This window comes from Aquarana catesbeiana, linkage group LG03 (genome assembly GCF_042186555.1).
Source record: "Aquarana catesbeiana isolate 2022-GZ linkage group LG03, ASM4218655v1, whole genome shotgun sequence".
Classification (NCBI taxonomy): Eukaryota; Metazoa; Chordata; class Amphibia; order Anura; family Ranidae; genus Aquarana; species Aquarana catesbeiana.
This window is the reverse complement of record NC_133326.1, coordinates 330,050,145-330,070,761: the sequence shown is the minus strand read 5'-3', so window position 1 is coordinate 330,070,761 and position 20,617 is coordinate 330,050,145. Positions and strand designations below refer to the sequence as shown.

Genomic DNA, 20,617 nt, shown 5'->3' with positions numbered 1-20,617 from the left:
CGCTCAGCTGCGATAGCTACAGCAGTACACAAACTTAGGATGCTGGAGACTACCCATAAGCGCTCCCCCATGGTGGAAGTGTTTGCGGAGGTTTCTTCTGCCCGCACTCAGCTTAGGAAATTATATGAAGAAGCATCAGCCTGTACGTTTGCGAACTTAACTTAACTTTCACCAATACAAATTTCGGGATAAATGTGGTAGATCACTGGCGCGTACCCTACATACCAAACAACCTAACACCTTTATACCCCATATACGGGACAAATTTGGGAAAACGGTCTCCTCGCCTTCTGAAATGGGTCAAGTATTCAGGGACTTTTATCAATCTCTGTACAACATACCTACAGCAAGCCCTACTGAGCCTCCCTCCACTACGGCGGAAACACAGGCCTCATATATTTCACAAAATGCATTACCTATTCTAGATGAGGAAACGATAGAGGACCTTGAAACTCCGATCTCGGAAGACGAAGTTGCCAGCGCCATTGTATCTACTCCATCTGGTAAAAGTCCGGGCCCTGATGGCTTCACTCCAAAATTTTACAAACAATTTGCTCCCCTTCTTAACAAAAGTGTTTAACTCCCTCTCAGAGAGATCAGTAGTCCCTCCGCAAACACTAGAAGCACATATCACCCTTATCCCAAAGCCGGACAAAGACCTATGTGTGCAAATTACCAGCCCATATCGCTGACAGGAGTAGATCTGAAGGTGTTCGCGAAGTTGCTAGCAAATAGAATGCAGCCTTTGTTACCCTGCCTAATACACCTAGATCAGGTTGGCTTTGTGAGTGGAAGAGAGGCACGGGATAACACCCTGAAAACACTTCTCATTGCGGATTATGCTCGGACCCACAATGTCCCATTGTGCCTTCTCACAGTCGACGCAGAGAAGGCCTTGGACCGCGTCGACTGGCAATTCCTTCACCTATCATTGCAACAGATAGGTCTGGGCCAAAACATGATCTCCAGAATAATGTCCCTCTATACATCTCCCTCCGCTAGGATCAGATTAAATGGATCCTTATGTCCAAAATTCACTATTCACAATGGAACGCGGCAGGGGTGTCCTTTGTCTCCCATTCTCTATGTTCTTGTTATGGAACACCTAGCCATAGCCCTTAGGAACAACCCAGCTATTCATTGTATTAATATAGGCCCTGTACATAGTAAAATTGCCCTATTTGCAGATGACTTGCTCATGTTTGTAACCCAACCACAAGTTTCCCTGCCATCCATTATACAGGAGTTTTAGAGATATGGAGATGTTAGTAACTTTAAAGTTAATCATAGTAAGTCGGAAATTCTCAACATTTCACTCCCAAAAGCAGCTCTCCAACACCTCTCGTCCTCCTTTCCTTTTAAGACAAGCTCCAAATCTATTCGCCATCTACGAATTCATATTCCAACAGACACATCCCAACTATTCTCCAGTAACTTTACCCCTCTACTTCTTAGAACACAAGTGGATCTGGCTACCTACGCATCTAAACAGCTCTCGGTTGGGTAGGGTGAATGTTTTGAAGATGGATGTTCTCCCTCGATTCTTATATCTTTTTCAAACCATCCCTATCCATATTCCCACCTCGTTCTTTAAAAGGCTTCGTCAGATTTTTTTCTAAATTCATATGGAAGGGGAACCGTCCCAGGATAAAATATGACACAATGATCCTTCCGAAGGCCTGGGGGGGGGGGTGTCCCAGACGCCTCCACATATCATAAGGCGGCGGTTCTCATACGTATCGTAGATTGGTTTCACCACCCTTCCTCCAAGCTTTGGGATCAACTGGAGAGACAACAAAATGAGATTGATCTTTGCGCCTTGCCGTGGACCCCTACGGATCAGCGTAAGGATAATACACTCTCTACTGCTCTCATTCGTCAGACACTTCAGATTTGGGACTGTCTGATCTTAACTGGTAAATTATCTAAACCACAGGGCCCTATGACCCCTCTCTTTAGGACTCCAGCCTTCCCCCCAGCTGTAAGTAAGTGGAGATTTGGACTCTGGAATAGGGATAGTCATAGACACTTAGCGCAGGTTCTACGCACTGACCCATCCTTGAGAACGGACTTACCCTCCCAGACAGACCTGAGGCCCCCAACAATGTGGTTACAGAGGGGTCAATTAGTGTCCTACATACGTACTTTCTCCTCCCTTTCAGAGATACTAGATGACCCATCAAACTTTGATGAGCTGCTCTTACAGCCTGACCCGCCAACGCACATTGTATCACTATTGTACTCTCTACTACTGAACATCTCTGCCCCTTACCTTCCAACATACATGCAGAACTGGGAAACAGACTTACAACACTCCATCTCCCCTGCTGACTTGCAAAAAAAGCTTCATCCTGACGCATAGGATTTCCTTGGCAACTAAGACTCAAGAAAAAGGGTTTAAGCTATTGACGAGATGGTACAGATGCCCAGCGACTATTCAACGGTTTAACCCTTCTTTGTCGGCTACTTGTTGGCGATGCCTGTTCTCTAGAGGGACAATGCTCCACATTTGGTGGGCTTGCCCTCCAATTAGGAAACTCTGGCAAAAAGTCTTTGACCTATACTGCAGGCTGATGGCAACCTCAATTAAGCCCACACCAGAGATAGCCCTACTATCTATGCTCCCAGGACCCCTCAAGTCAATTAAAAAAAGATACATTGCGCCACTTTCTGGCCGCAGTTAGGACAGCAATTCCCCGACATTGGAGAACAGCAGATGTACCTTCCCTGGGCAATTGGGCTGTCGAGGTGGATCAGATAAGAGATCTGGAGTTCCTGTTGGCACAGGAATAGTGGAAGGAGGAACAGTTCTCCACCACCTGGACCTCGTGGTCTATGTTTCGATACTCTGATGACTTTACTGTATGGGCTGTGGATGCCCCAACCTCATCTACTGGATAGCCATGCTGGAGTGACCCTTAACTTCTTTACCATCCCTTATTTCTTTCCATGTTATCATTCTCTTCTCTCTCTTTGCTTGCTTCTCCCTCCGATTTGAACCAATCACTTAAGCATATGATTAAAGGCCATATACCCAGAATAGTCCAATTAATTAAATATCTACTATAAGTATATAAGAAATCCCTACAACATATCAGCCCGAATAGAATGGTCCTCATGACAATACGCGAAACTTTAAGGGTAAAATACATGTTGGTTCCTACACGCATGTTGTTATTCTTTTATATAGATGACTTTTATTTACACTGTGATACTTCATTGTTTCACCAGAGACTATACATCCAATTGTCTCAATCTATACATCTATAGTAAAGGTTCACCTCATTATTATTTGTAAAATGTATGTAATAATATATTGTAAAGTGCTTTCTTCCTCTGTCCTACTTTTATCTTGAAATAAAATAAGATTGAAAAGAAATCCCTGCAAAAGGGGGACAATGGAGAAGGAGCACATTTGGGAGACAGGAAGTGTTGTCAACCCATATCATGAAGTCCATGAACAAGCAGGAGCACAAGGAATTAAAAAAAAAAAAAAAATAACTGCAGCAGATTTAAAAATAGTGAAAATGACTTTTCAATCTATATTTACATGTTAACAAAATAATGGCTGGATTTGCATATATTTTAACAGCCAAGTTAACCTTTGGACCTTGTTATGTGTTACACTCATATTTAGGGTGTAATATGTAATATGTTCCAGCTTGTGCCCCACTCACCCCCCTCAAACCTTCCACTGTGACAGCGGGTGGGGGATCCTCTCCCAACACTTGCTGTCACATTTTAAAAAAGGCACAGGTTTGTGTGGGGCTCTACTCGCGCAGCCGTGTCATTCAATCTGTGAATGAAGAAACTGCAAGTCCTGTCTGCCTCTGTGGCAGACTGCCTGCAATTCTCAATGGACTGTGAGGGCACTGATGAGCAACCTCAGTTTATGGACACTTCCTCCAGCTTTCTAATAGGAAGTCCATACAGAAGTACAGGCAAGAAAGCAGGAGGGAATGTCTGCAGAAGCCTGACATTGAACCCGTGATCCACAGATAATGAGTGCAATGCTTTACAGGCTCCTGTAGGAAAAAAATAAGAAAAGCACATTTTCTTATGCAAAAATATGCGCATTTATTTTTTTTAAAGGTGAACTTAGCCTTTAAATGAAGAAGAGCTTGTCTTCAGTCAGCTGACTCTGTCCCTTTGGATCAGTTGATTACATTTTTTTTTTTATAAATTCTTTATTTTTTGAATATCATGTATTACATGCCACATGAAACATTTCATTTAATCTTCGTGTCTACTCATATAACTCCTTTTTATCGTAATATAACAACATAACACATTTCCTTACAAAATAATTCTAAATCTCCTTTGTTCCAAAGGCGTGTATATTTTCCCTTTTCTTTTCCCATACCCCTTGTACCCCCACCCTCAAAAAACCCCGAAAAAAAAAAAAAAAATAAAAAAAAAAAAAGGCACTGTCAGGGGGTACCCCCTCCTCATTTCCATTCGATCCTACATAATCCACCTCTCTTGTTCTCTAATTCTATAATCCACTAGAGGAGACCAAATCCTCCGATATTTCTCGTCTTGTTCTTTCAGCATCATGGTCAAGTTTTCCATTTGTTGAATTTCTATAATTCTGGCCCACCACTGGGTTTTTGTCGGAGGGACTGTACACTTCCACAGAGCTGGTATACAGGCCTTTGCGGCCGTGAGAAGATGTTTGAGCAGGGAGTTCTTATATTTTTCCACCGATAAGGGGACATCATTTAGGCCCCTTTCACACTGGGGCGGTGGGGGCGTCGGCGGTACAACAGCGCTATTTTTAGCGCTGCTGTACCCTCGTTCTTGCAGCGGTATTCGGCCGCTAGCGGTGCAGTTTTACCCCCCCGCTGACGGCCGAAAAAGGGTTAAAATCCCTCGTACAGCGCGGCTATAGCCGCGGTATAGCCGCGCTGTCCCATTGATTTCAATGGGCAGGAGCGGTGAATACACCGCTCCTTCCCCGCTCCAAAAAAGCGGTTTGCAGGACTTTTTTCACCGCCCTGCCTGCGCACCGCTTCAGTGTGAAAGCCCTTGGGCTTTCACACTGAACAAACAGCGGAGGCTGTTTAGGGGCGGTTTTCAGGCGGTATTTTTAGCGCAATACCGCCTGAAAACCGCTCCAGTGTGAAAGGGGTCTTAGTAAGAATGCAGCCGGGTTATTCCCAAGAGACACACCTGTGATATCCTTAATCGTTTCCTCGACCATTTCCCAGAAACTCTTAATTTCCTCACAGTCCCAAAATATGTGTAGCATCGTACCCACCCCTCTCTTACACCGCCAACATCTATCTGAAGCCTGTGGGAAAATTTTTTGAAGGACTGATGGTGTTCTGTACCATCTAGTAAGGAGTTTATATCCTCCCTCTTGGTATCTACTAGCAATCGATGTCTTATGTATAGATTTTAACATTTTAACCTTCTGTTTTTGAGCAAACGTTACCCCTAAATCTCTCTCCCATGCTTGTACGAAATTGAGCTCCTGTGGGGCTTCCAGGCTCGTTAATATTTCGTAAAAGTGTGATAGAGAGTGTCTCATACTTTTGCCGCTTAGGCATTTCCGCTCAAAACAAGATAACTCCCGTATCACTGGATATGTTTTAATTTTTGAACGGATAAACGCTCCTAACTGCATGGCCCTGAAATAATCCAGGTCCGATGCCACTTCTCCCTCTATCTCGCCTCGTGTCAAACGGCTATCCCTAGAAAAGTCTATAAGCCTACTTCTCCCCCTATGTTTTAATACCTCATGGCTCCGATCTGATAAGCCTGGTAGAAAATCTGGGGAGCCCAATACAGGGGTCATAGGGCTCGGGTAAGGTGAAAGGTTTGTTTTTTTGAAAATCATATTAATGGAGCGGATGGTTGCACCTGTTAGCGGATGTTTTTTCACTATAGTGGGTAATTTCGATTTTGCTATCCATGCTATTCCCTCCAGTGGAATTTTAACCGTCGCTTGTTCTAACTGTACGTGTGGCTTCCTTGCGGAAGCACACCATTCCACCACTCTAGCTAACTGTAGGGCTTCCTGGTATCTCACTGGGTCTGGGAAGCCAATACCTCCTTTTTCTTTTGGGAGCACTAAAATGTTTCTCCTTACTCTTGCTGGCTTCCCTGCCCAGATGAACCTCAGGAACCTTGATCTAAGGTCCTTTAGGAAGTTCGAAGGGATCTTTATTGGCAAGGTTTGCAATAAGTAAAAGGAGTCTAGGCATCGCGTTCATCTTTATAATATTTGTCCTTCCAAACCAAGTGAAAGTTTCCCTATCCCATCTCCTAAAATCCTGTTTAATTTGTCTTAGCATCGGGGCATAGTTTAGTTCAAACACTCTACTAAGCTTCTTTGGAATTTTGGTCCCCAGGTAACTTATATGAGAGTCTGACCATCTAAAATTAAATTGAGACTTTATCTGTTGTGTTTCAGTTATCTTCATTTCCAACCACATAGCTTCAGACTTAGTATAGTTTACTTTATAGTTTGCTAAGTCTCCAAAATTATTTATCCCCCTTAGAAGAGATGGAAGGGATGTAATTGGAGAGGATATAAAGAAGATCAAATCGTCAGCATATGCTGCCAACTTGTGCTCTTCACTTTCTGTCTTAATACCCTTAATGTTAGGATTAGCACGTATTTTCCTTAAGAAAGGTTCCAGTGTGAGAATAAAGATAATTGGCGACAGGGGGCAACCCTGCCGCATTCCATTTTGTATCCTAAAGGAGTCCGACAATCTGTAGTTTACCTTAACCCTCGCACTTGGAATTGAATAAAGGTTTGAAAGCCAACTCAGCATTCCTTCTCCCAGTCCAATATGTTGTAAAGTTGCTTCAAGAAAAGTCCAGTCAACTCTATCGAATGCTTTTTGATTTTTGAATGATTGTTTTTTTCCAGGAGACACACTTTAGAAGGGACAGAATACCAAAACTTGTAAACCATAAATTTCCAACAGTCTATCATAGTGCATCTTTGAGTGCCAAAACCAATGGAGTATCTATTATTGTTTCGAAACAGATCCCATGGAAGGAGTTGAAGGTAGTTACAGATGAGGAGGGCCGTCTTTTAATTGTAAAAGGACTAATTGGATTACAGAGGGTCACATTGGTGAACCTATACCTCCCGAATGAAGACCAGGTCGGTTATTTAGAAACTTGCCTGCAAACGATACATCAACATAAGGATGGTATCCTAGTGATAGGAGGAGATTTAAATCTCACATTGGATCCTCTCCTGGATACGTCCAGGGGAGTAACACATTTTTCACTGACAAAAATACGTAGAGTTAAGAAATTACTAAGTAATTTGCAGGTAATAGATTCATGGAGGACACTCCATGTTCAAGACAGGGACTATACTTTCTTTTCGTCAAAACATAAGACATACACTCGCATTGATTATATTTTGATATCACAGACAGCCATTACATCATTGGTGAGTGCTGAAATAGGATCATTCACCTTGTCAGATCATGCTCCAACAGATTGTACGTTGGATTTAGGGGAGGAGGAATGCCATGAATGGCACTGGAAGATTAATGAGACGTTGCTAAAGGATAAGGAGCATGAGCAAAAACTAAGCCAGGAACTTGATTCCTTCTTTCTGACAAATGAATCGGATGAAGTCACCCCATTCTGTGTTTGTGAAACACATAAATGCGTGATGAGGGGAGTTTCGATATCGCTAGGGGCGTATAGGAAAAAAAAGCTTAATGAACAGATCGAGGTTATGTTAAAAAAAATTCGGGAAGTAGGATTAAAACATAAAAAATCCCAGATACAGCCATTAGAGGAGAAATTAGGTGGTCTCCGAGGAGACCTGAACTCCCTACTCATTGAACAGGCAAAAGCGAAATTGAAACGGGGAAGGCGGACACTATACGAATTTGGGAATAAACCAAGCAGGATGTTGGCGAAGGCCCTCAAAGATGCCTCAATACAGTCCCATTTGTCGGGTATTAAAACACAGAGGGGTGAGGTGGTGAACTCATCGCAGGACATGGCACAGATTTTTAGAGAATACTATGAGGGTCTTTACCAACTGGATGGTCACCATTCCCCACAGAGGCGTAAAAATAAACAAGAGAGGGCAAGAGATTACCTATGCAACTCAGAAATGCCAAGGCTAACAGAGGAGATAGCACAAGAATTAGATGTACCAATCTCAATAGAAGAATTTAAGAAAGCAATAAACCTTCTAAAAGTAGGGAAAGCCCCGGGCCCAGATGGCTACACTCTGATGTATTATAAACTTTTTGCTGAGAAATTGGCTCCAAGATTCATAGCGGCTTTTAATCCCCTACGGGAGGGACAGACGATACCTAGGGAGATTTTGATGGCACATATAGCAGTAATCCCGAAGGAGGGAAAGGATCCATCCCAGTGTTCCAGTTACCGACCAATTGCGTTGCTGAATGTGGATTTAAAAATTTTTTCTAAAATTCTGGCGTTAAGATTAGAAGAGTATATTTCTGCATTGATTCACCCAGATCAAGTGGGATTCATGGCAGGAAGGGAGGGGAGGGAAAACACGCAGAGTGTAATCAATGCGATATACACTGCACAGAGTAGACAGGAATCCCTTATATTGTTTTCAGCTGATGCAGTTGATTACTTTTTTACATGGTACCACTTTATGTTGAAGTTTACTCAATAAAATAAGAAAAGTTAAAAAATAAATAAAAAAATGTATTTTCTCAAGCCACCTTAGAGTGCATCTCAAACTAAAAGATTTTTCTTGCCTGGGATTGAGAGATGTCCACTCTCTAATTGCATTTGTTTTCCTGCTGGGGACAATTTTGTCCTAGTGGTCATTGTAAACAGGACTAAAAGAAAGGGAAAATAGTTGTCGCCAAAATAGTAATGGAGGGAAAATCTTCCAAAGGACACTTGTTCCGATGACAATGGTCTAAAAGTGTATTTCCTTGACTTTAGGGAAAATTACTTCTACTTCTGGTTGTGTCTATAGGACAGGAATAAAAGGAAAAATCCATTGAATAGGGATACAGATAGCACAAAAAAAAAAAAAAAAAAAAAAAAAAAAAGGACCCAAATTATTCCCTGGTATGTGGCCTTCCAAATGTTGTGGGGATTACAAGTCCAATCATGCCTCTGCCTTTGGGAGTAATCCTTGTAACGGTCAGCCTTGCGATGCCTCATGGAACTTTTTAGTTCCGCGACAGCTGGAGGGCCACAAGTTGAGCACCAATGTATGGGAAAAAAAAAAATCTTTGAATTTTGATATGCTTTATTTGTATATTCGATTTTCACTGAAGAACTGAAAACACTAAAGCCCTGTGCAGACGGTCGGATTTTCCGATGGAAAAAATGCGATCGGATTGTGTTGTCGGAAATTCCGATCGTGTGTGGGCTCCATCGGACTTTCTTCGTCAGAATTTCCGACACACAAAGTTTGAGAGCGGAATATAAAATTTTCCGACAACAAAATCCGATCGTTTAAAATTCCGATCGTGTGTACACAAAACCGACGCACAAAGTGCCACGCATGCTCAGAATAAATTAAGAGACGAAAGCTATTGGCTATTGCCCCGTTTATAGTCCCAAGGTACATGTTTTACGTCACCGCGTTCAGAACGATTGGATTTTCCGACAACTTTGTGCGACCGTGTGTATGCAAGACAAGTTTGAGCCAACATTCGTCGGAAAAAAACGAATGGATTTTGTTGTCGGAATGTCCGATCATGTGTACAGGGCATAACAGTTTAGCAGATTTTTTTAAACAGATTTTAAAGCCACTCTATGTTCGGGCCACTGTGTCTGCACTGGGCAGCAGCAGGGTAAAATGCCATTCATTTGCACAGCGAGCCCCAGAACGGGAAGCAGACAATGTAAACACATAATTCCCAATGCTGAAGAAGATATTCTAAATGGTAAGAATTGGCCTTCGCAAGCGCCCTATGGGGATGTCTGGAGGGAAAATGTGACACCACCACCAGATATGACACATTCTCATATCAATACACTTTGAAAAGGATAAAAAGCTTGTCACCTGCATGCTCTGCTTGCCTTCACTTTATACTATGAAAGATAATGTCTAGCTGCTAATTACTGTTGATGTGCTCAAGTCTTCTGGGTTATAACTCATTACCAGTCAAACTAAACTGCAGATCAAGGACTAGTGCTCTAACATCACTGAAATAATTAAAAAAAAAAGTCCTTGGGGTTCAGTTAGCTGTGTTTGGCTGCATGCTGAAGTGGTTATCACCTGCATTTGCGGACACCAAGGTGATGCCAGTCAGGAAGTGGTACATAGGTTGCTGTGAAGGGTAGTGAGCTATATGTGCAATGTGCACTGCAGGGTAAGCAGGAAGTGGGCTATAGATACATTGAAAGGTATGTGAGTGGGGCACTACGTGGGGTGCAGGATATATAGATACAGGTGTGAAACAGGTCTCTTCTGGGTGTACTTGGCAGGTAGTGGGGTGTATATACACTAATCAAAAGAGAACATTATGACCACTGACAGGTAAAGTAACATTGACTATCTTGTTACAATGGCACCTGAAAGTGGGTGATATATATTAGGCAGCAAGTAAACATGTTTATGAAGTTGATGTGTTGAAAGCAGAAAAAAAATGGGTAAGGAGCTAATTTCTTTCCTTTAACCACAGGTTGAAGGAAAGAAATTTGCTCAATTCCCCCACCAACACAGACAGTATATTGATGCGGGAATCCCTCCTGCCGAAGCCGTTCCAGTCGGGAGAAGACCGTGATTATTTCCTAGCAGCTGTAGTAGCCGCTAGCAATACTCGCAAGAGAATCCAGCAGGCTGATTGTACCCAAGTTGATCGATCAACTTGGTACATTCAGCTAGCCCATTAACGGTTTGAATCTCGGGATTCAAACCGTGTATGGCCAGCCTAAGTGTAAGGATTTGAGAGACTTTGACAAAGGCCTAATCGGGATGTCTAGACCAGCCTTTTTCAACCAAGGTGCCTTGAGGTTTCTTCGGAGGTGCCTTGGCAAAAAGCCTAAAAATTCACCCAAAAATTGTATACAAGCTGGCGTGTGGATTAAGCCTGTCTTTTAGTCAAAGTCACAGGTTTCACTGTGCATCACTACAACCTTTCAGCTGCTGGCATTCTAACAATCAATGGCATCATTTGTTGATAAGGACGATGTCAGTCACCTGCATAACATCCTTGTTTGACCCTCCCCTGCCCCTCTCCATCAGCGTTGGGGTCACATTAGCCGAATTGCTAAAAAAGGTGTCAGAACACACAGTGCATCGCAGTTTGTTGTGCAAAAGCCTGTGTAGCCGCAGACCGATCAAGGTGCCAATGTTGACCCTTGCCCACAGCCAAAAGCTCCTGCAATTTGCATGAGAGCATTAGAATTGGACCACAGAACAATAGAAGAAGCCTGATCTGATGAATTCAAGAATGGTCTGAAGAATGCAATGAGTTTGAAATGTTGGCTTGGCCTCGAGGTCTCAATCCAAGCATTTGCAGGATGTGTTGTAAAAACAAGTCATGGCAGCCCCAACGCACAACTTAAAGGATCTACTACGGACGGCTTGCTGTCAGATACCATAGCATACATTCAGAGGTCTAGTGGTGTCCATACCTCGACCAGATATGGAGGGTGGTCATCATATGTCATACATTGAGTTGTAGTTCAGTGAGTAAAATAAGTATTTGATACCCTACCAAGCAACAATTCTGGCTCCCACAGACTGGCTACAGTATGTGCTCATGTGGTACATAGATTAGTCCTGTCAGTTTAAGAAGGTGCTCCTAACGACAACTCTTATAAAAAAGACACCTGCCCATTGAATTTCTTTCTTCCAATCAAACCCACTATTATGGGCAAGACCAAAGAGCTGCCAAAGGATGTCAGGGACAAGTTTGTAGACATACACAAGGCTGAAATGGGCTACAAGACCACCAGTAAGAAACTTGGTGAGAAGGAGACAACTGTTGGAGCGATTATTTGCAAATGGAAGAAATACAAATTAACTATTAATTACCCTCTGTCTAGAGCTCCCTGCAAGTCTTCGCCTCATGGGGTAAAGATGATAATGAGAAAAGTTAGGGATCACCCAAGAACTACATGGGAGGAGCTTGTGAATGATCTCAAGGCAGTTGGGACCACAGTCACCAAACAAACCATTGGTAACGCAATACGCTGCCATGGATTGAAATCCTGCAGCGCCCGCAAGGTCCCCCTTCTCAAGAAGGCACATGTGTACAGGCCTGTCTAAAGATTGCCAATGAACATTTAAATGATTCAGAGAAGAATTAGGAGAAAGTGCTGTGGTCAGGTGAGACCCAAATTAAGCAAAGAATTTAGAGAAGATCTGTAAAGAGGAGTGGAACAAAATCCATACTGAGATGTGTGCAAACCTGGCAACCAGCTACAAGAAACGTCTTACCTCTGTGCTTGCCAACAAGTACTAAGTAATGTTTTGCTTGGGGATCAAATAATTATTTTACTCACTGAACTGCAACTCACTTTATAACATTTCTATTGTGATATTGGGGGATGTCTAGCTCAATGGTAGATGCGTTTTCAGTGATTTCACAGCCAACATGAACTTCAGTTTAAGGGTCTGGTAGCCCACTTTTATTGAAAGTAACAAAAACGAAAGTTCATACATGTATATGTTGCCCACACAGGGGTTCTTCTCCCAAAAATTACAACACAAACAAAAATGCCAAGCCACCTGGCTCTCAAGGCTCACTCAGCCTCAGTCGCAGTACAAAGCTGCGCAGGCCCACTCCTGGCCTCTAAGAAGGGGTTCTCCTGACACTCCAGGCTTTCACACTCCTCCAAGACGCACGGTCCCCTCTGGTCCCCAGGACTCTCTCATCCAGTTGTCTCAGCTATGGTCTCCCCGACTCTCTCAGTCCACTGACCTGGAACCTCTCCCACATGGTGTGCCGTCTCAAGGATATTGCCTGGGTTCTTAAACGGTAGCACACCTCCCTCCTGGATGCAGCAACTGCTCCCACACCAACTCTCCTGAGCTATGCTCAGATCTGCCTTATGAGTGTTTGTACCTGGACACACACACAACCTGCAGAACTTCTGGAAAGCCCGGAACACAAGACTGAAGACTCCATCACTCCCAATGCTCTTTGAAGTCTTCAAGTTTCCAGCCTCAATCCAGATTTACAAAATCCAGAGAAGACTTAAAGCATAATGTTCTCTGCTCACCAATATTCTGCTGGAACGTCTGAAACTGCCTCTATGAGAGTCCTGTGTCCATTTTACAATCATTTTCACCGAGACAGGGGCTCTCACAGTATCAAGTGAATTATAGACCCTGCATTTTTTTGTAAGTGGGCAAAATTATAAATTCTGCAGGGGATCAAATAATTATTTATCCCACTGCATGTACAGTGCTTTGAAAAAAGTATTCATACCCCTTAAAATTTTTTACAATTTGTCGCATTACAACCAAAAACGTAAATGTATTTTATTGGGATTTTTTATGATAGACCAACACAAAGTGGCACATAACTGTGAAGTGGAAGGAAAATGATAAATGGTTTCCAAATTTTTTTTTACAAATAAATATGTGAAAAGTGTAGTGTGCATTTGTATTCAACCCCCTGAGTCAACACTTTGTAGAACCACCTTTCACTGTAATTACAGCTGCAAGTATTTTTGGTGATGTCTCTACCAGCTTCGCACATCTAGAGAGTGAAATTGTTGCCCATTCTTCCTTGCAAAATAGCTCAAGCTCTGTCAGATGGAGAGCATCTGAAGAGCAATTTTCAAGTCTTGCCACAGATTCTCAATTGGATTTAGGTCTGGACTTTGACTGGGCCATTCTAAAAAATGAATATGCTTTGATCTAAACCATTCCATTGTAGCTCTGGTTGTATGTTTAGGGTAGTTGTCCTGCTGGAAGGCAAACCTCTCAAGTCTTTTGCAGACAGCTCCGACCAGCTTCCCTGACGCTGCTAAAGAAAAGCATCCCAACAACTTGATATTGCCACCACCATGTTTCACGGTGGGGATGGTGTGTTCAGGGTTATGTGCAGGATTCTCCCACCTGAGCTGTGGATCTCTGCAGCTCCTCCGAAGTTACCATGGGCTTCTTGGCTGCTTCTTTGATTAATGCTCTCTTTGCTCAGCCTGTCAGTTTAGGTGGACGGCCATGTCTTGGTAAGTTCACAGTCCATACTCTTTCCATTTTCGGATAATGGATTTAACAGTGCTCCGTGAGATGTTCAAAGCTTGGGATATTTTTTTTATAACCTAACTCTGCTTTAAACTTCTCCACAACTTTATCCCTGACCTGTCTGGTGTGTTCCTTGGCCTTCATGCTGTTTGTTCACTAAGGTTCTCTAACAAACCTCGGAGGGCTTCACAGAACAGCAGTATTTATACTGATATTAAAATTACACACAGGTGGACTCTATGTACTAATTAGGCATATTCTGAAGGCAATTGCTTCCATTAGATCTTAGTTAGGGGTATCAGAGTAAAGAAAGCTGAATACCAATGCACTCCACACTTTTCAGATCTTAATTTGTAAAAAACTGAAAACCATTTATCATTTTCCTTCCATTTCACAATTATTTGCCACTTTGTTACTCTATCAAATAAAATCCCAATAAATACAATTCCGTTTTTGGTTGTGCCATGAGAAAATTTCAAGGGTTATGAATACTTTTTCAAGGTACTGTAGATGAGAGGAATAGTATATGGGGTGCAGGATATGTATGACGGGAGTGTGGACCTCCTCTGGGTGTACCTGGAAGACAGGGTGCATATACATGGACAATGATAGGTATGAAGGCAGGAGGAGTAGTATATAGAGTGCAGGATAAGTAGGAGGGGGTTTGGATCTCCTCTGGGGGGACCTGGCAGGTAGTGAGGTGCTTATACACTGACAATGATAGGTATGTAGGTGAGAGAAATAGAATATGGGGTGCAAGATATGCAAGAGGGGGTGTGGATTCTCTCTGGATGTACCTGGCAGACATTAGGGTGTATACACACACTAACAATGATAGGTATGTCAGAGGGGTAGTATATAAGGTGCAAGATATGTAGAAGGGGATGTGTATCCTCTCTGGGTGTACCTGGCAGATATTGGAGTGTACATACACTGACAATGATAGGTATGTAGGTGAGAGGGGTAGTATGTGGGGTGCAGGATATGTAAGAGGGGATGTGTATCCTCTCTGGGTGTAACTGGCAGATATCATTGTCAATGTATGCACACCCCAATGTGCCAGGTACACCCAGAGAGGATACACATCCCCTCTTCCATATCCTGCACCCCATACACTACCCCTCTCACCTACATACCTTTCATTGTCAGTGTATGCACACCCCAATGATAGGTACATAGGTGAGATGGGTAGTATATGGGGTGCAGAATATGAAGGAGGGGATGTGCATCTTCTCTGGATGTACCTGGCATGTAGTGGAGTGTACATTCACTGACAATGATAGGTATGTAGGAGGGGTGTGTATCCTATCTGGGTGTACCTGGCAGATATTGGGGAGTATACAAACTGACAAGGATAGGTATGTAGGTGAGGGGGTGCTATGTGGGGTCCAGGATATGTAGGAGAGGATGTGCATCCTCTCTGGGTGTACCTGGCAGATATTGGGGTGTACATACACTGACAATGATGATAGGTATGTAGGCGAGAGGGGTAGTATATGGGGTGCAGGATATGTAGGAGTGGGTGTGTATCCTCTCTGGGAGTACCTAGCAGATATTGGGGTGTGCATACACTGACAATAATAGGTATGTGAGGGGTGCTATGTGGGGTCCAGGATATGTAGGAGAGGATGTGTATCTTCTCTGGAAGTATCTGGCATGTAGTTGGGTGTGCATACACTGACAATAATAGGTATGTGAGGGGTGCTATGTGGGGTCCAGGATATGTAGGAGAGGATGTGTATCTTCTCTGGATGTATCTGGCATGTAGTTGGGTGTACATACACTGACAATAATAGGTATGTAGGTGAGAGGGGAAGTACAGTGAGGGAAAAAAGTATTTGATCCCCTGCTGATTTTGTACGTTTGCCCACTGATAAAGAAATGATCAGTCTATAATTTTAATGGGAGGTTAATTTTAACAGTGAGACAGAATAACAAAATAAATGTCCCGTAAAAAGCATTTCAAAAAAAGTTTTAAATTGATTTGCATTTTAATGAGTGAAATAAGTATTTGATCCCCTATCGAATCAGCAAGATTTCTGGCTCCCAGGTTTCTTCTATACAGGAACGAGCTGAGATTAGGAGCACTGTCTTAAAGGGAGTGCTTCTAATCTCAGCTTGTTACATGTATAAAAGACACCTGTCCAGTGAAAGAAATCAGATTCCAAACTCTCCATCATGGCCAAGACCAAAGAGCTGTCCAAGGATGTCAGGGACAAGATTGTAGTCCTACACAAGGCTGGAATAGGCTACAAGACCATCGCCAAGCAGCTTGGTGAGAGGGTGACAACAGTTGGTGGGATTATTCGCAAATGGAAGAAACACAAAATAACTGTCAATCTCTCTCGGTCTGGGACTCCATGCAAGTTCTCACCTCGTGGCATTTCAATGATTATGAGAATGGTGAGGAATCAGCCCAGAACTACATGAGAGAATCTTGTCAATGATCTCAAGACAGCTGGGACCATAGTCACCAAGAAAACAATTGGTAACACACTACGCCATGAAGGACTGAAATCCTGCAGCGCCCGCAAGGTCCTCCTGCTCAAGAAAGCACACATACAGGCCCGTCTGAAGTTTGCTAATGAACATCTGAACGATTCAGAGGAGAACTGGGTGAAAGTGTTGTGGTCAGATAAGACTAAAATCGAGCACTTTGGCATCAACTCAACTTGCTGTATTTGGAGGAGGAGGAATGCTGCCTATGACCCCAAGAACACCACCAAACATGGAGGTGGAAAAATTATGCTTTGGGGGTTTTTTCTGCTAAGGGGACAGGACAACTTCACCACATCAAAAGGGACGGTGGACAGGGCCATGTACCATCAAATCTTGGGTGGGAACCTCCTTCCCTCAGCCAGGGCATTGAAAATGGGTTGTGGATGGGTATTCAAGCATGACAATGATCCAAAACACAAGGCCAAGGCAACAAAAGAGTGGCTGAAGAAGCGCATTAATGTCCTGGAGTGGCCTAGCCAGGTTCCAGACCTTAATCCCAAAGAAAATATGTGGAGGAAGCTGAAGGTTCAAGTTACCGAACATCAGCCTCGAAACCTTAATGACTTGGAGAGGATCTGCAATGAGGAGTGGGACAAAATCCCTCCCAAGATGTGTGCAAACCTGGTGGCCATCTACAAGAAACGTCTGATTGCCAACTAGAGTTTTGCCACCAAGTCATGTTTTGCGAAGGGTTCAAATACTTATTTCACTCAATAAAATGCAAATCAATTTATAACTTTTTAGAAATGTGTTTATCTGGATATTTTTGTTGTTATTCTGTCTCTCACTGTTAACATAAACCTACCATTAAAATTATAGACTGATCATCTCTTTGTCAGTGGGCAAACGTACAAATTCAGCAGGGGATCAAATACCTTTTTCCACCCACTGTATGTGGGGTGCAGGATATCTAGGAGGGGGTGTGTATCCTCTCTGGGTGTACCTGGCAGATATTGGGGTGAACATACACTGACAATGAATATGTAGGTGTTCATACACTGACAATGATAGGTATGTAGGAGAGAGGGGTAGTATGTGGGGTGCAGGAATGGTAGGAGGGGGATTTGTATCTTCTCTGGATGTACCTGGTATGTAGTGGGGTGTGCATACACTGACAATGATAGGTTGAAAGATGAGGGGGTGCAGGATATGTAGGAGGGGGCGTGTATCCTCTCTGGGTGTACCTGGCAGATATTGGGGTGTACATACACTGACAGTGATAGGTATGTAGGTGAGAGGGGTAGTATGTGGGGTGCAGGATATGTAAGAGGGGATGTGTATCCTCTCTGGGTATACTTGGCAGATATCATTGTCAATGTATGCACACCCCAATATCTGCCAGGTACACCCAGAGTGGATACATATCCCCTCTTACATATCCTGCACCCCACATACTACCCCTCTCACCTACATACCTATCATTGTCAGTGTATGCACACCCCAATGATAGGTATATAGGCGAGAGGGGTAGTATATGGGGTCCAGGATATGTAGGAGGGGTGTGTATCCTCTCTGGGTGTACCTGGAAGATATTGGGGTGTGCATACACTGACAATGATAGGTATGTAGGTGAGAGGGGTAGTACATGGGGTCCAGGATATGTAGGAGGGGTGTGTATCCTCTCTGGGTGCACCTGGCAGATGCTGGGGTGTGCATACACTGACAATGACAGGTTGGAAGGTGAGGGGGGGTGTATCCTCTCTGGGTGTACCTGGCAGATATTGGGGTGTGCATACACTGACAATGATAGGTATGTAGGTGAGGGTGGGTAGTATATGGGGTGCAGGATATGTAGGAGGGGGTGTGTATCTTCTCTGGGAGTACCTGGCAGATATTGGGGTGTGCATACACTGACAATGATAGGTTGGAAGGTGAGAGGGGTAGTATATGTAGGAGGGGGTGTGTATCCTCTCTGGGAGTACCTGGCAGATATTGGGGTGTGCATACACTGACAATGATAGGTTGGAAGGTGAGAGGGGTAGTATATGGGGTGCAGGATATGTAGGAGGGGGTGTGTATCCTCTCTGGGTGTACCTGGCAGATATTGGGGTGTGCATACACTGACAATGATAGGTATGTAGGTGAGAGGGGTAGTACATGGGGTCCAGGATATGTAGGAGGGGTGTGTATCCTCTCTGGGTGCACCTGGCAGATACTGGGGTGTGCATACACTGACAATGACAGGTTGGAAGGTGAGGGGGGTGTATCCTCTCTGGGAGTACCTGGCAGATATTGGGGTGTTCATACACTGACAATGATAGGTATGTAGGTGAGAGGGGTAGAATATGGGGCGCAGGATATGTAGGAGGGGGTGTGTATCCTCTCTGGGAGTACCTGGCAGATATTGGAGTGTACATACACTGACAATGATAGGTATGTAGGTGAGAGGGGTAGTATATGGGGTGTAGGATTTGTAGGAGGGGGTGTGTATCCTCTCTGGGAGTACCTGGCACATATTGGAGTGTACATACACTGACAATGATAGGTATGTAGGTGAGAGGGGTAGTATATGGGGTGTAGGATTTGTAGGAGGGGGTGTGTATCCTCTCTGGGAGTACCTGGCACATATTGGAGTGTACATACACTGACAATGATAGGTATGTAGGTGAGAGGGGTAGTATATGGGGTGTAGGATTTGTAGGAGGGGGTGTGTATCCTCTCTGGGAGTACCTGGCAGATATTGGAGTGTACATACACTGACAATGATAGGTATGTAGGTGAGAGGGGTAGTATATGGGGTGTAGGATATGTAGGAGGGGGTGTGTATCCTCTCTGGGAGTACCTGGCAGATATTGGGGTGTGCATACACTGACAATGAGGGGTATGTGGGGGTGTGGCACATTACCTGTCCTCCTTTCCTCACATCTTCCAGCCTCTCTCTGGCATCTGTATCTGTTCCATCAGAAGCAGGAGAGCCTTTCCCCGGCCTCTGCTGGCCCACTGCACGTTCCCTGCGGGTGCTGCCCTGCTTGTTCCTCCTTCTGGTCATTTCTCGCTCCTCTAGACGGCTCCTCGGACTCGCAGGGCTCACCCCGACACCAAAATAATCCCCCCAAAGTCAACAGCCCAGACCTGGACGCTTTGGACAGGACAACAGCCAATATGGCGGCGTGCTGGAGACCATTGCCACGCCCCTTGCCAACAGGGTAAAGGTTACGGCGCAGCTGGCATTCAGTACGAACATGAAGCTACGTCCGCCATTTTACCTACTGGCAACCTTCCGAGTGTATTTGCTGAAGAACTCGACTGGAAGACAGCGCCATCTTTAGTGAGGGCAAACGAAGTAGCGCCTTCAGACTAATGTCGGAGTCCCTCGTCTTAAGAGGGGACAGTGAACACCTATTGGATGAAGGCTGCTCTGCTACTGGCATACTCTAGTGGGCATGTTTAACTAGGAGCATTGTGGCTGATTCTGACAAACTCAAGTTCAAACAGGCCTTAACTGAAGTACTTGTTAAAGAAGCTATTCAAATCAAAGTATTCCAGAAACAAATAATTAAATAATTCATGTGAGTGTAATAGCAATACTAGTGTAAAACACATTAAAGTGATCACATAAATACACACTTTGCTACATAAAAAGGATAGGCATTCAAATAATATGTGATATGGCATCATTTCCAACACTTTCAAAACAATTCAAGTGAAACATTTGCATTTTTAATAAAATTTAAAATTGAAATACATTTTAAGTTACAGTAAGTAAATATATTTTTCAAACATACTGTATATGTTATGTTTAAACAGATGTAGCAATGAATATGGACTACAATTGCAAAGTGTGTGAATTTCCCATCATTTCCATGTACTGTATTGTCCCTCTAGTGCCCAGCGTCACTGACTGACATCATCTCTGTGAGCCAAACCAAAGGGATTGTGGGATTAGTAGTTCCTCAGAACGGTAATTGCCCCGCATTACTATAAACCCGGACTAAATATCCCTGGATCTTGGCTACCATCGGAGAGATTGCTGGGAAGAAC

The 20,617-nt window shown here is 43.6% G+C and overlaps 1 protein-coding gene across 1 annotated transcript in view; it reads right to left on the bottom strand.

Moving 5' to 3' along the window:
* Positions 1-19,792, bottom strand: part of FAM193B (family with sequence similarity 193 member B) — a 128,861-nt gene extending 109,069 nt beyond the window's left edge. Inside the window, 1 exon segment of the mRNA XM_073620498.1 lies at positions 19,482-19,792. Within this exon segment, the coding sequence (XP_073476599.1) occupies positions 19,482-19,625 (144 nt within the window). The 5' untranslated portion in view covers positions 19,626-19,792.
* Positions 19,793-20,617: the final 825 nt, after the last annotated feature.